The sequence below is a fragment of the Orbicella faveolata genome, unplaced genomic scaffold, assembly GCF_042242905.1.
Source record: "Orbicella faveolata isolate gen_17 unplaced genomic scaffold, um_ofav_v1 contig_46, whole genome shotgun sequence".
NCBI classification, from domain to species: Eukaryota; Metazoa; Cnidaria; class Anthozoa; order Scleractinia; family Merulinidae; genus Orbicella; species Orbicella faveolata.
In genome coordinates, this window is record NW_028301576.1 from 12,387,501 (window position 1) to 12,402,313 (window position 14,813).

Sequence of the window (14,813 nt, forward strand, 5' to 3'; positions counted from 1 at the left end):
TCAGGTTTATATCCTTTAAGAGGAACTTTTTACGGACGTTAAAGCTTAGAAGGAGGCTGCAGTGGTTTTCCATACAAATCCTTGTAATTTTGCAAGTTTTCAAGCTGCCATAAAATCTTTGGAATTTTCCATTCTTCCTAATATTTTACCTTTCTTTCTATCTCTCATAGTTGCATGTCGGCAGCTTCCTTTTGTAGTGATTAATAGCGAAGGTTTCTGGAGGGCATAACTTTCTCGCTTCAAAGCCTACGTCTTGTTCCATATAAACACGCAATAAAAGAACTTGGCAAATATCCAACTGAGCCATATTGACCTTAGGGGTGGTCAACAGCTTTTAGATATTAAACGTTTTCTTCTACAAAACGTACCTTTGTAAGATAAGGGCCATCTATGACTATCTCATATTTGTCGAAGAAAGCTTTCAAATCCGAAGAGTTTTTGGCGGCTTCTATTGCGAGGTTTATCCCGACAGATGTCGCTTTGTTCGTGAGCCTTCTCTCCAGCACGGCAACAATGAGCTTCGTCTTGTTGGCGTTACACTTTAATAATCCAATCACCACGACGATGACAAGAGCGGAAATAACCGCTGTACTATTCATCGCACCTACGGAAGAGTTAGTGAAGCGACTTCCAGGTCAAAAACTGATGTGGAACTACAATAAAAAAGAAATAAAAAGGAAAGCTGTTGAATTTTTGTAACTGAGAAAATAAGCCAGATAGACTAAGATTAGAATTTTCTTCTTTCGGCGATCGCAAAAATACGTTGTCTCATATACATTTATTGTAGTGACAGTGGCGAGTGTCTGATTTTGCCAAGCACATTCTGATCTTCAAAATTATGTTTACGTTGATTTTAGGAAGGGACTTTTTTTGTTCCCAGACGCCGTGATCCTTTTGGTCCGCGATAAGAATGAGGTTTTTTTCGGCGGACCCTACTGAGGGGAACACAGCGGTCATACATCTGCGCATGTGCGAGCAATGGAGCAACTAAAAGGCGGCCAAAATATTTTCATGACATTGTTCTTTTCGTGGGTCATCGGCATCTTATAAATGACATTTTCCTCGTTATTGATATATTTGTTTATGTTTTAGTCTGTACAACGAGAGCTTACAGAAATAAGATTTAAAAATTGTTGTAACTTCTGCTTGTTGCAGGTCTTTCTTTTCCGCGGTGTGTATTTTCCGCGCTCCTTGAATTTTTTTGTCCGCCTCGACTTTGCATTCAGTGCACCAGTTTTTCCCAGGTTTGTAGTGCAGAAAAGATTTTCCCACCTGGTCAAAGAAGAGGTACAGGCGGTTTGGGATCGGTATTTTAGCCAGCTATGCCCCCATGACGATGGACATGAACATAGTTTGTCGTTTCGATTCATCTCGTTGCTGTGCTTGAGACAAATCCAGGATCCGGATGGAATCCCCACAGTCCTTGCCAAAATTTTTCCAGCTCGTCTGAGCGAAGCCGAATCATTGCAATTGTGTTTTTCGTCTCCCATTTTTCCTTCTTTTACACACCGTTTTTCGTCCGTTTCCGGCGTCACGTACCGTACGGATAAATAAAAACAAATAAAAATATACTACGCTGTCGGCTCGCAGCATGACACGGGTTTTCAAGACTTATAAACCTTTTTTGGTAAAGCTAAAAACAAAATGGTAAATCAACAGAACACCGGTAACTTAATAAACTTTGTGTCTGAAAAGTCTTAAGTTTTCCTTTTACCTACTTTCTTTTCCTTTTACAGATTTCTATGAACTTTCAATTTTTTTTCGCACATTTTGCGTGACACCGGTTGTTTCCCATGTTTTGCGCGGGAAATCTGCCCGCGGCTACCAAAAAATGTACCCATCTGCGCATGCCCGACGTTTGACTGCTGTGTTACTGAGGGGACTATTGAGGGTCTTACAGAAACCGCCATATTTTGTTCATTCGAAACCACGGACCGCTTTCTTTTTCTCCTAAAAACCGAAACCACCCCACTGGTAGGACGATTATTATCATAACCGATCTGTTAACAGCACGGAATAACTTCTTTACGACATGTTCGCTCAATATAATCGTAATTCTCCTCACAGACAAGAAGATCACAAATTGCCTCTAAAGAAAGAAAATTAGCGAACAAAAAGTTTGACGTCTACTGGGCTGCTCACAAACACAGAGAGCTCCGGTTGTTTGAATGACCCCCTCAAAAAAACGCAATAAATAACGAAAACCGCAAACTAAATTTATGATTTCCCGCAACCGCACGATAATTTCTTATGTCGAGGAAAAGGTTGTTGTTATTCATCGTGGTAGATGCAATAATAAAGTGTATTATCGTTTGTCTCGCGATGTAGTCACTTGAGATGTAGATCGCGACGTTTCGACTGCTTACTGCTAGTCTTCTTCAGGCGATAAGGTCGACTGATTGCACGGTATCTTCTTGGGGTTGTTCGTGCCTTTGCAACCCCAAGAAGAGAGCCTGTCGCGGAATTTAAATCCACCGCCGTTTTACCTTATGTCCAAGGAGTTTCGGAGTCTCCCCGCCGCTGCCTAGAACAACAAGGCATTCGCACCGTCTTTAAGTCCGACACGACACTTCGGTCACACTTAGTGCGACCAAAGGACACCGTCAACCCGGCTAAACAAGATGGTGTTGTCTACAGGATTCCCTGTGAGTGCGGCAAAGTCTACATCGGGGAAACAGGGAGATCTATTCAGGAGAGGATCAAAGAACACGACAGGGATATACGACTCGCCCGAACCCAGACCTCCGCCGTTTCTGCACACGCCCACGAGACCGGCCACTATCCTATCTGGAATGAGGTCAAGTTTATTGATCGAAATCCTCACTGGTACACACGTAGGGTCAAGGAAGCTATTCACATAAGACTTCACCCTAACAACATCAACAGGGATAGTGGAATTGAAATTCCTGAAGCATGGATATCCACGATCAAGAAACACAACAACAGGAGAACGGTACAACAGCAGACCACTGAGGGAACAGCTACTCGCCGGAATAATGGAACAATAGGAGGATCGAAATGCACCAATCACAGCCGACCTTTGTGATATAAATGATACCGTGCAATCAGTCGACCTTATTGCCTGAAGAAGACTAGCAGTAAGCAGTCGAAACGTCGCGATCTACATCTCAAGTGACTACATCGTGAGACAAACGATAATACACTTGATAATTTCTTAATCGCTAACCGCTAGATAAATGTGAATGTACCCGCCAGATTATAATAGACCCTCCCTATTTTCAAGTTTGTTGGAGAAGTTTTTCCAGTCCACTTGCTTTTTGTATGGCTTACAGCATCTGAGGTTTTTGTTCATTTACCCGGATACAATGATAACCTCTCTCCCGGGGGCCTTTGTCTTGAGGTGTATGGCGAAAAGAGTAAGCAGTGAAGCCACAGAAAAATATTTGCAGATGCTAGATTTATGAGAAGAGCGCTCCCTACTCAGTGCGAGGAACTCCCATGGAAAAAAGTGCTTGTTCAGTGAGAAAGAAAAACAAATTCTATTCCGACCCAAGCACCTTCGTGGTCATCACAAGCAAGTATGGCAACAGTTAAGTTGTAGACAGCCAGGAAGGAACTCCTGAAAAATGCCACATGTTAGGGAAACTGCAGCGTAATGAGAAGGAGAAAAAGATGCGTGGGCTCAGGTTGACTGAAAGGAACCAGTATTACAGGGTATCAAAGAGAGAGCAATTTTTAGTCAATATCTAGTTTTTACTCATATATTTTTGTACTGGTCCCTAAAATTAAAAGGGATGGTTTGAGGGGGGGGGGGGGGGGGGGCGGAAGAAAGAGATGTAAAGTACTCGCTATCAAAGTTTAGTAGTAAGCAATCCCCATCGTGATGTTCAGGTCACGAGCTGGACGTGGTCAAAGTGCTGTTGTTAGTTGTGTTGTAGAATTCTACTAGTATACAGACGCAAATGTGGCAATCTGATTGGTCCAGCTTCTCGCGCAATACCAGCCATTTTTACATGGCTAACTCCGTGAGCGGGTAAGATGAACTAAATCCTTCGCTGTGATTGGCTACCCGAACAGGCAAGATGGCGCTATCCCGCCCTCTCGAGACTACATGCTGTATCCCACAGAATAAATTCCCCGAAAGCCATATAATAAATCCTTTATTAACCATGCTTGTTCGGTCAGAATGGCTGAATATTTACACCTGGTCAATAACCCATATTTAGTAGCCAGTCAAGTGTGTTCTATTGGAAATCCGTGAATCTGGTTCTCTCATCGTTCTCTATCTAAAGAATAGATTCCATGTTGCCCTGTGTCTGTTGAATAATGGATCACAAAATATGGAAAAAACCAGAAAGTGGCACACGAGGCGATAGCCGAGTGTGTCACGGACGTTCTTACCACATTTTGACGTCTTCTGTGATATATTAGGCACCTTAAGGTGCCTCAAAACAGTGATATTTCCATGAGTCGCCAGGGCTCTAGCGCGCACTTCAGCGCGAGGCATCATGCGATCACTCGAGGGTTCGCCAAGCTTAATTAACCTGTTTGCGTTATCAGTTATTTTTAATTTCGAAAACATCCATCGTTCAGGCAATTTCAAAGCAAAACATCACTTCCGTGATCCGTTTAAACCGCTGAACTGGAACGTAAACAAAAATTGTGGTGTTGATGTTGCGTCTACGTAAGAGCTGAGGCTAACGGAATTATTTGTCTCCACTGGAACTAATCAAACATCCCAGGACAAATGTAGCACATGAAATAAAGCTGTTCCCACAGTAAACAACCCTAAGCCAACGCGATTCAAAAGTTCTGTTCGTGAACATTAATTGTCCCAGTTATGTAACAGGTCATCTGGCATCCCGACGAAACAGCCACGTTATTGTTGATTGCACGGTCCAGAATCACAACCAAAAACATAACCTTCTCGTGTGCACTACACACATGTATAATGAGGGTTCTGGCACAGCACTCACGCAACACAGTGCAAGCGTAACGCTACTCCAAATCTTCAGATGAGGAGTAGCGTTACGCTTGCACTGTGTTGCGTTCGCTTGTGTCCAGAACCCTCATTATACATGTGTGTGCGTGTGTGTTTCTTTTCCTCCTTGATCAGTGCTGGGCCAGAACCCTGACTTCGGGTCCAGCGAAGCTGCAACGTCTGTAATCAATATGCGCGGATGTGCCACCCTTCACTTGTATTAAAAAAATGTGCCAGAATTTTTTTCCTATTGGAGATTTATATGCACAGTGTATACGCCGACATGGCTGCCGCAAGGTATTCGTCCGATGTTCTGCGAATGTTCTACGGTCCAATACCGAGGGAAGAAAGAACAAACCTTCCCGAACCGTTAGAACCAGATTTTACCGCTTTATATGACGGGTTCCAAATATCCCAAAACAATTTCCAAAAAATGGCTCCGTGTGTGGAGAATGGATATACCCGAAAGTAACCCAAACAAGAAAGATCTTTTAGCGTTCGCAAGAGAAAACAAAGAAAAGATCACCGATTTGGTTGAACAAGAAGCCCAAAGGTTAAACAGCGTTAAAGTTAGTTTCGGGTTACAAGTAAAGTTTTCAATAGAAAGAAATGAAGAAACGCAATACATGGAGCACTACTTTAAAGAAGACAAACCGGACGTTTTTGAAAGGAACGATGAGGAACAGATAAAACAAAAATTCGATGAATTCATTGAAATCGCAAAAGGAGAAATAGAGCACTGGTCTGAGAAAGGATCAGGATGGGTAGTTGAAAAGATACAGATCGCGTACGTGAATGTTGCACGCTATCAGCCACTTCGCGGAGGGACCTATTTGCCTCTTCCAGCCAAACTGGCAAAAAAGAAGGCAATAATCAACGTGAAAAACAAGGACAACGAATGCCTGAAGTGGGCAATCAGAGCTACTTTATTCCCTCCCAAAGATGGAAAGAACCCGCAAAGACCAAGCAAATATCCGGTTAACGACGGTATCAACTACGTAGGCATAGATTTCCCAACACCGGTAAAACAGATAGAAAAGCTCGAGGCACAAAACCCAAAACTCGCAATAAACGTATTTGGCTGGGAAAACAATTGTATTATTGTCCACCAGATAAGCAAAAAAGAAGCGAATGTGCCGCGGATAAACCTGATGTTAATCGAGTCAGGGGAAATTCAGTACTATTGTTACGTAAAAAGAGAAAGCGCTTTGCTTTTCGATCAGAGCAAGAACAGAAACGCAAAGCACTATTGCATGCTGTGCTTAACCGGTTTCTCAGAAGCAGACTTGCTCGTGAAACACAAAAAATATTGCAACGGTGTGAACGGCAGGCCGACAAGAATATGAGATGCCGGAAGAGGGGGGAAACATCCTTTCCTTCCAAAACTACAAAAACCAGATGAAGATGTACCACGCTATTTACTCGGACTTTGAGGCAATTGTCAGAAAAATTCAGGGCTGCGAGCGTGAGGGAATGCAAACAAGCTACACAGAGAAGACCGAAAGGCACGAGGCATGCGATTACTCTTACCTTGTTGTGAGAAGCGATGGTAAAGTGGTAGGTTCGAACACTTACAGGGGCGAAAACGCGGTGGGGAAGTTTTTAAGTGACGTTCTGCGGGAAGAGGAGAAAATAAGAGAGAGTTTGGCCACCCCGGGACCGATTGTTATGACGTGGAAGGACTGGGAAAATTTCAAAAAAGCAACTGATTGCCACATTTGCAACAAAACTCTGATAAAAGACGAATTTATGGATTCTTTGCCTGTCTGGAACGTTGAAGAAGCGGGTGAAGAAGGTGAAGGTGAAAAATGGAGTTATTGGGGGCAAGGCCACAAAAAATGTTTTTACGAAGCACAGAAAAAGAAGGAGAAATGGGGCGTTCAAAGGTTAAAAAGACTGGAAGACGAAAAAGACCAGTTGGAAGCAAAATCACAAGAAAACTGTAACTACTGTGAAAAACCTTTACTTCAGAAAAACTTCAGAGACGCAGTAAAGGACCATTGCCACATAACGGGCAGGTACCGCGGAGCCGCGCACAGCGAATGCAATAAGAAGTTGCGAATAAATCCCAAGACAGACCAAATACCAGTTGTATTTCACAACCTGAGGGGCTACGACGCGCACCACTTGATGCAAGCGATGTCGCAGCTGCAGAAAGAGGTAAAATGCGTCGCCAACAACATGGAGAAATACATCACATTTTCGGTCGGAGGCCTGCGTTTCATCGAGAGCTTGAACTTTTTGCAAGGAAGCCTTGATTCACTTGTAAGCGCGACACCGAAGGAGTCATTGAAAATAACATCAACGATTTCGAAAGGCAGCGACCTGCTTTACAAAAGAGGGATCTACCCTTACGAGTACATGGACTCATGGGAGAGATTCGCAGAGACAAGGCTTCCGGACAAAGAGAAGTTTTATAGCAAACTGACCGGCGAGCACATAACAGACGAAGATTACGCGCACGCGCAGGCCGTCTGGGAGGCTTTTGGATGCAAAACGCAGGGCGATTATCACAATCTTTACGTGAAAACGGACGTCGCGCTGCTGGCGGATGTTTTTGAGAACTTCCGAAACCTATGCCAAGAGCAGTACGGGTTGGATCCGGCGCATTATTACACGTCGCCAGGCCTCTCCTGGGACGCTCTCCTGAAAAAGACGGGGGTCGAGCTTGAGCTCTTCACGGACTACGAAATGCATCTCTTCGTGGAAAGGAGGATGCGGGACGGAATCTCCATGGTGAGCAAGAGATACGCCAAGGCAAATGACCCGCTAATACCGGGATACGACCCCAGCAAGCCAAAAAAATACATCATGTATCTCGACGAAAACAACCTTTACGGATGGGCAATGTGCAACGCCTTTCCGATAAGAGGTTTTGAGTGGAAAAGAGTCATGCCCACAGAGGAGGAGATTCTCAGTATGAAAGAAAACGCAAAGATGGGGTGCATTCTCGAGGTCGATCTCGAATACCCGCCAGAACTTCACGAGGAACACAACAGCTATCCCCTGGCGCCGGAGAAAAAGGCCGTAAAAAAGGAGTGGATGTCGGACTACCAAAAGGGGTTGATGAAAGACCTAGATCTGAAACCCCCGGACAGCACGAAGCTGCTGCTAACGCTTCATGACAAGAAGAACTACGTTGTGCATTACAGAAACTTGCAGTTTTATCTGAAGCAGGGCATGAAACTGAAGCGTGTGCACAGGGTGCTGGAGTTCGAACAAAAATGCTGGAAGGAGCCGTACATCCGGATGAACACAGAATTCAGGAAAAAGGCAAAGAGCGACTTTGAAAAGAACTTTTACAAGCTCATGAACAACTCTGTTTTCGGCAAAGCCATGGAAAACCTGCGTAACCGCGTTGACATAAAAATAGTGCGCAGCAATGAGACGGACAAAATAAGGAAATTGATCGCCAGCCCTTTGTACACAAGGCATGTTTTATTTTCAAACGACATGGTAGGGATCGACATGCGAAAAAGCAAGCTGCTTCTCAACAAACCGGTCTACACGGAGATGACGGTCCTCGACAACAGCAAGATCCTGATGTACGACTTCTTTTACAACGAGCTTAAAAAGCAGTACGGCTCGAAGTGCGAGCTCTTGTACACAGACACCGACAGCCTTCTGATTCTGATTGAAACGGATGACGTCTACGAAGACATGAAAAATAACATGGACCTTTACGACACGAGTGACTACCCGAAGGAGCATCCACTCCACTCAAACACCAACAAAAAGGTCTTGGGCAAGATGAAAGACGAATGTGCAGGAACCCCCATCGCAGAGTATGTTGGTCTGAGACCGAAAATGTACTCCATCTTGAAGGCGGACGAAAAAAATATCAAAAAAGCGAAGGGCGTGAAAAAGAGCGTTGTCAAGAAACAAATAACGCATGAACAGTACAAGGAAACGCTTTTTTGTGCGAAGCAGCAATGGCATGGAATGAACGTTCTTCGAAGCGAGGGACATGAGATCTACGGCATGCATCTAAACAAAATTTCGCTTTCACCGTTCGATTCAAAGCGATGGATAGGTGACGATGGTATCCACACAAAAGCTTACGGCTACAACAGCTTCGATATATTACCTACATTAACGGATAATGAACTTAGAGATTTGGAAGCCGAAGTTTCAAAGTTGCTTTGGGGGTAACTGTGTGTTTGGAGGGACAACGAGCAGCTCTTCACGCACGAAGCCGCGCTTGGGACCGTCGTGCAGATAGTAGAGAACGGGCTGATCCGTTTTGGCGAAAGATCTTTCAATGCCGAAAACTTTCAAAGACCAGATTGGATCCGTGGCTCTTTTCACGCCCCCTTCAAGCTCGCCGGGAGTAGAGAGGGGAGTATTTTTTCGTTTTTTCCAACAGGCCTCGAGTAAGGTGTCGACGGCCTTGCATAAACAGATTTTTCTTTGATGGCGACGGCGGGTTTCTTGCCGATAAGGCTTGTGACCTCGTTGTTCAGAGCCGAAACAACTTCTGGAAGTCTTTTCACCCAGGCCGTGGACCGCTTGCCCTCAGGGAGTAGCATTTCCACGGCGTACTGGTGCCCGAACAATCGCTCAGCCAGGGTGCGGTTGAAACGTTCAACGATTGCCTGGTCGCGGTGAATGTCAACGCGCCCGCGCCGGATATATGTTTTGTGCTTGTCCATCTCTTTTGTGACAGCGCCCATGAATTCGCGCCCGGGGTCAATCTGCAGCATTTCAGGCCATTCGAGAGGCCCGCGCTTGTAAATCTTTTGAAAAGCCTGGGCGACCTCATCAGAATTTTTCGAAGTCAGTGGCTCGGCCTCTTTGTAGCGGCTGGCCACGTCGACAACGGTCAGCACATATTTGAAAACTTTGCGGCCACGAGGGAGCTTGTCGTGCGGAAGAAAAAGAAGGTCCGCCTGGTGGACCTTGTTGGGTGTGGGAACGTTGAATTTCCGTCGAGGAATTCGCTTCGGCGCGGGGAGATATATCTGCCAGAGCGCTTGCCTGATCAGCCACTTTTTTGCGGTTTCTTCAGGTACCTTGGCGGCTTCGGCTAATTTTTTGATCGCGGCTATTCCTTTCCAATAGCCCCCGGGGCCGTAGTATATCTTCGCGAGTTTGGCGTCCATATAAGTAAGGCGTAAAAAAGTTTAAAGGAACCGGAAGGCTGCGTAGCCCAGAGCGAGAGCGCCGGCGCCCACGAACATGAGTTCACCCTTTTTCTGCTGCTCGCTTGGCTGATAGAAATCTGAGAACTTGGGCTCTTGGGGGGGTGTCATCTGTTCGTCAGGATGCGCCTGGTTGTAGAGTTTGAAGGCATAGTCGGTGTTGGTGAAGTTCTGCTTGGCCTGCTCCTTTACTTGCGCGTTGGTCGCAATCCAGTCGAGAAGATGGGTGCGGTCGCGCGTGTATTTGGCGTAAGCCGCTTGATAATCTTCGAGAGCTTTGTCGTGGCGCTTTTTTTCTTCAAGTGCAGCTTTGTCGCCCCCGCCAAGCGCCCTCGCCAGATAATTGCCACCGATAAAAGCCGTGGCGTTCAACACAGCCCCACCGACCATGATCGCGATGCTCGCCATGGTGTTATATAGCAGCGTCTTTTTTTCAAATCATTAATTTCAGACGCTGTCGGGGAGGATTTTTTGGTCCTCGAGGTACTTTTTGAGCGCAATGCTGACCGCCATGACGCCGGTGAACTTCACGTAATTCATAAAACTACTGCTGGGATCGGAAGTGAAATTCTCTTTCACAACCTTTTTTGCTGCCCAGCCGATGCCCGCGGCTAATCCCGTGAGAGTTGCGGCCTCGATGACGGTCTTGACAAGCTTGTTGTCTGACATGATAGCGTTTGATATAAGTGAAGAACAAAAGTTTAAAACAAAATTAATCTTTCTTTTCGGCGGCTTCTTCCTCTTCTGCTTCTACTATTCTTCTTATTATTTCTCTTATTCTTCTTTTTACTTCTTCCGTTTTTCTTCGTCTTATTTCTTCTCCGTCCTTATTGTCAAAAGCTGCATCCAAAAATTTGAATGTTGCACGAAGAACATTTTTGCTTAAGCCCAACAACGCATACGTGACACCAAAAGTGGTGGCGAAAGTGAGGATTTTCTGTTCAAAGTTAAGCCCTGGCATCGTGGATATGCATAACACGCAAAAGTTCAAATCATTTTTTTAATTCTCTTGGCTGTGTCGCGCGAGCAGTTTCTGGCTCAACACGCGCGGGCTCAGGCGCGGGCTCCGGCGTTTTAATTTTGTCGAATGCGGCATTGGCCATAGCCTTGAGCTCTTCCCGTTTGTAATAAATCCCGAGCAGTGAAACGCCTATGCCGCCAATAGCAATCCATTGGTTGGTGCTGAGACCGCTGCTCTTTGGGCTTTCGCCTTCTGTAGTCGGGGAGAGTTCAGGGAGCTCTGTGGCGGCTTTCGCCTTATTTTCCCCGAGAGCCCTATAAGCCTCGGCATCTTTCTTCTGTTGTTCCCGCGCCTGCCACGTTCTTTCAGATGTCGCTTTGCCAGCAGCCACACGCTTCGGAATTTTTACGCGCTGCGTGGTTGGAGTTGGAGTTGTCGCTTGCTGTGTGATATCGGCGGCAGGCGCTGCCTGGGTCTCGACCTGAGGCGCGCTCTCGGATTGTTCGGTTGACATTCTGAAGCGAACCGTATTCTAAGCAAATGAAAAAAGTTTAATTGTTAACAATTTGTCGGCAAGCCCTCAGCAGTTGTTAATGAATGCTGACCAGTTATTTTGCAGTTGCTGAGCCGGGTACTTCATCAACGCCCTCAAGCGGATAGCCGTGTTCATCACGAGAAGGGTGGATCTGCTCCGGCAACTGTGGACTGAAATCAACATGTTTAGTAGTGATGAACACCGCGTTGGCCGCAGCAAGAAACCGGCTGCAGTTCAAAGCAAGGTTGCCGGCCAGATTGGAGAGCTCTTTGTTCAAGATGTAGTCGTTTCTGAGCTCTTTCTGGTAAGCGTCGATGTCTTTGATTTTGACGGACATTCCGACCACTTTGGTTGCAAGAAAAATGAAGCTGTCGATCAGGCTTTCTGTTGTCTTGAAGCCCACGTACGTCTCGTAGCGTTTGGTGTATTTCTCGACCTCTTTGTCGCTCAGGCGCTTCACCTGCTCGTGGGTTAGCTGCACTCCGATGGCCTCTTTGGCTTTGCCTGTAGACACCAGCACGGCCAGCTGCTCACGAAGAGCAGGAATGTCAGGTCCGGAGGAGGTTGGAACAATGCCACCTGCTGGCCCATTCGGCTCGGGCTCGGTTTGAAGAAGGTTCATAACTTCTGCAAACGCGGCCTCTTCACCCATTGTTCAAGGCTATATACAACTTTCATTTTTTTATTCAAATAACTTTACCCCGTAGGGGTGGCGAAGCGAGAACACAAGATAAGAGAACTTTCGCTCTTTCAGCTTTGAAACCAGACCTTTGTACTCATCCGGGGAGAGCTCGCCGGTGTAATCCTCGAAGATGGCTTTCGTGGTCCTGGCCGAGGGGGTGTAAAAGAGGACGATCACCGCCACGTTCTCCCGGAAGGAAGCTGTTATGCCGGTCATCTTCTGGGTAAGCGCCCAAACGCTGATGCCCATATGTCGAGCGGAAAAGGCGAGATTCACCAGCTCGCCTGTACGCCATTTAACATCTTTGGAGGCCGCGCAGTCGTCGAGGATTATGAGCGTGTTGGTGCCCTCGGAAAGCCATCTCACGAGCTTCAACCACTTTTCCACGTCGTGCTGCTCACAGACTATCACATCCATTCTTGGATCGTTTTCGCCAAGCCGGTGGTAGGTCTTGTTGTGCGTGAACGTCGGGCAGATGAGCACGATGTAGTCGAACTTGAAGCGAAAAGGGCCGTAGAGCTCGTCCACCACGAACCTCGATTTTCCTGAATTCGTCGGCCCCACGATGAGAGCGTTGAAGGGTATCTTTCTCGGGTCCATGTTCATATTCAATCCTGTACAGATTCCAGCTGTCTGTCCATAAGGTTGAACTGGTAGTCGGAGATGACGAACACATGGCAATTCACGTCGCCTGAGCCTTCGGTTTTCCTCTCGATTTCCAGCTGGACCTCGTCCGTACTGTTCACAATCCGGGTGCCGCTGCCGTGCATTCCTTGGTCAGCCATGGAGCGCATATCAATCACAAGCCCGAACTTATCACCGGTGTAAAACTTTGTCACATCCATGTGCTCCGTTTTATTTTTTTCTTTCACAAACAAGTTGCGGGCCTCTTCCCACATGTCCTTGCCTTCGATGCCGTTGTTGTAAAGCATGTTGGGCGAGCCGTTGACCGTGACGCTGACTTTCGTCAGATCAGGGAAGATGAATTTTTCTGAATCTCTGGCGCCAGCAGTATGCAGCTCAACAAACAGGAGGAGGAGGGCTTTTAGCGACCTTGTTTGGGCGTTGACTTTGATGGTGATCCTCGGGTCAATTTCTTTTTTGAAGGCCCCCTGTTTGTCATGCATCACGTGGTCGTAAAGGAACTCTTTGCCGCTGGAGTAAATGCTCCGCGCCTCGTCTGCCAGAGTCTTGCTGCGGATCATTTTGTACTCGAGCTGGATGTTGGTCAGCTTGTATTTCAGCTGGGTTGTGTCGGAACCTTTGACCACGTGTTTTTCTTCGGCAAGTTTTACTTCGAACATGAGGTCGTTGTAAAGGGCCTGGGGGTAGAAAACGCCGTGGTCGGTTAAGATCTGATGGTCCAGCCTGATCCGGTACTTTTATCCGTACACCTCGTTCAGCTTGTTTTCAGCGTCGACGCCCGATTTTTTCTTGTCTCCCGCGTCTGAGCGGATCTTGCATAGATCCTCGCTCTGAATCCCTTCGAGAATCCTGTTGTCACGCTCTTCCTGCGAAAGGAAAAGGTCTTCGAAAGTTTTGTAGATGTCGTACCCAACCGTGTCTTGCAAGGTTGTTGCCGCAAACTTCACGACCAGCCTGTCAACGAGCGCCCGCGTGACGTTCTGGACGAGGAAGTTGTCGGCGTGCCCTCCAGAAAGGTCGATGTCAAAGACAAGCGCTAGCGAGCCCGGCACCAGAACCTCGTTCTCGTTCAGCTTGGGCACGTAAACGTACAGCGTATTGCCGGGGTTGGCTTCAGAGGGGGTAAAGGTGATTCGTTTGACCGCGCGCTCGGCCTTCATGGCGTGTACGATCTTTTCGCTGTAACTTGGGCGAAGGTTCTCTGGCACCTCTGACATTGTGTATAAAACACCGGCGATTATTTCTAATTTGAAAAAAATAGGCTTGCAATATATCGCTATGTCGGCGGAAGGTGCAGGAACACGCTTTGAAAACCCTGCTTATGACACATACGGTTTGGGTGACGATGACGATGATGAAGGCGGAGATGCCAACGAAACGACTCCTTTCTTCCCAAAAAATTCATCCACGCCACATGGTAAGGAAGAAATTCCAATGAAGACAATGCAGACTGAAAAAAGCGGGCTGCCTGCAACTTCTTATGCTGAAACCTATTTCACCGGGGCTCAGACCCTGAGTGAACAAGCGTGGGTTGCCACAAAAGATATTTACCCGGACATGAGCTCAAGCGAGCTTGAGGTTCACACAGCTCGAAGGGGAAGTTCCAAGTCAAAATGTTTGGAGCTGGCAAAAAGACGTATGACCTGTTTACGAAAAACAGGAGAACGGGAAGAGATCAGATCAATCCAAACCTTTCAAAAGAAATAAAAGACGCTCTCGGGCCTTCCAAATACGAGAAGGTTTGAGAAATTACGTACGAAAAGCGGAAAGAGCTCAAAGAGAAGCAATACGAGGCTTCGCAGAAAGAAAAAAATAAAAAGGAAAGGGATGAAATAAGAGAAGCCATGAGAAAGAAACAACAACAGATTCAAGCTCTTGAAAATGAAGAGGGTTCCCAAGATGAAATT

General features: G+C 46.5%; 5 protein-coding genes and 1 pseudogene across 5 annotated transcripts in view; 2 read left to right on the top strand and 4 right to left on the bottom strand.

Annotated features, from left to right (window-relative positions):
- LOC149098416 (gamma-aminobutyric acid type B receptor subunit 2-like) overlaps window positions 1-14,813 on the bottom strand; it is a 202,585-nt gene that overhangs the window by 16,500 nt on the left and 171,272 nt on the right. The window lies entirely within an intron of this gene.
- On the top strand, window positions 5,226-6,935 carry LOC149098417 (uncharacterized; annotated as a pseudogene).
- Window positions 6,943-9,094, top strand: LOC149098418 (uncharacterized). The gene is made up of 2 exons (XM_089277892.1): window positions 6,943-8,291; window positions 8,403-9,094. The coding sequence occupies exons 1-2, from the start codon at window positions 7,073-7,075 to the stop codon at window positions 9,092-9,094; spliced, it is 1,911 nt and encodes a 636-aa protein (XP_089134018.1). The 5' UTR covers window positions 6,943-7,072.
- On the bottom strand, window positions 10,800-11,778 carry LOC149098419 (uncharacterized). The gene has a single exon (XM_089278592.1). It carries the CDS (start codon window positions 11,556-11,558, stop codon window positions 11,076-11,078), a length of 483 nt encoding a protein of 160 aa, XP_089134718.1. The 5' UTR covers window positions 11,559-11,778; the 3' UTR covers window positions 10,800-11,075.
- LOC149098420 (uncharacterized) lies at window positions 12,819-14,114 on the bottom strand. The gene has a single exon (XM_089278578.1). It carries the CDS (start codon window positions 13,563-13,565, stop codon window positions 12,870-12,872), a length of 696 nt encoding a protein of 231 aa, XP_089134704.1. The 5' UTR covers window positions 13,566-14,114; the 3' UTR covers window positions 12,819-12,869.
- Window positions 13,115-14,123, bottom strand: LOC149098421 (uncharacterized). The gene has a single exon (XM_089278593.1). It carries the CDS (start codon window positions 14,121-14,123, stop codon window positions 13,644-13,646), a length of 480 nt encoding a protein of 159 aa, XP_089134719.1. The 3' UTR covers window positions 13,115-13,643.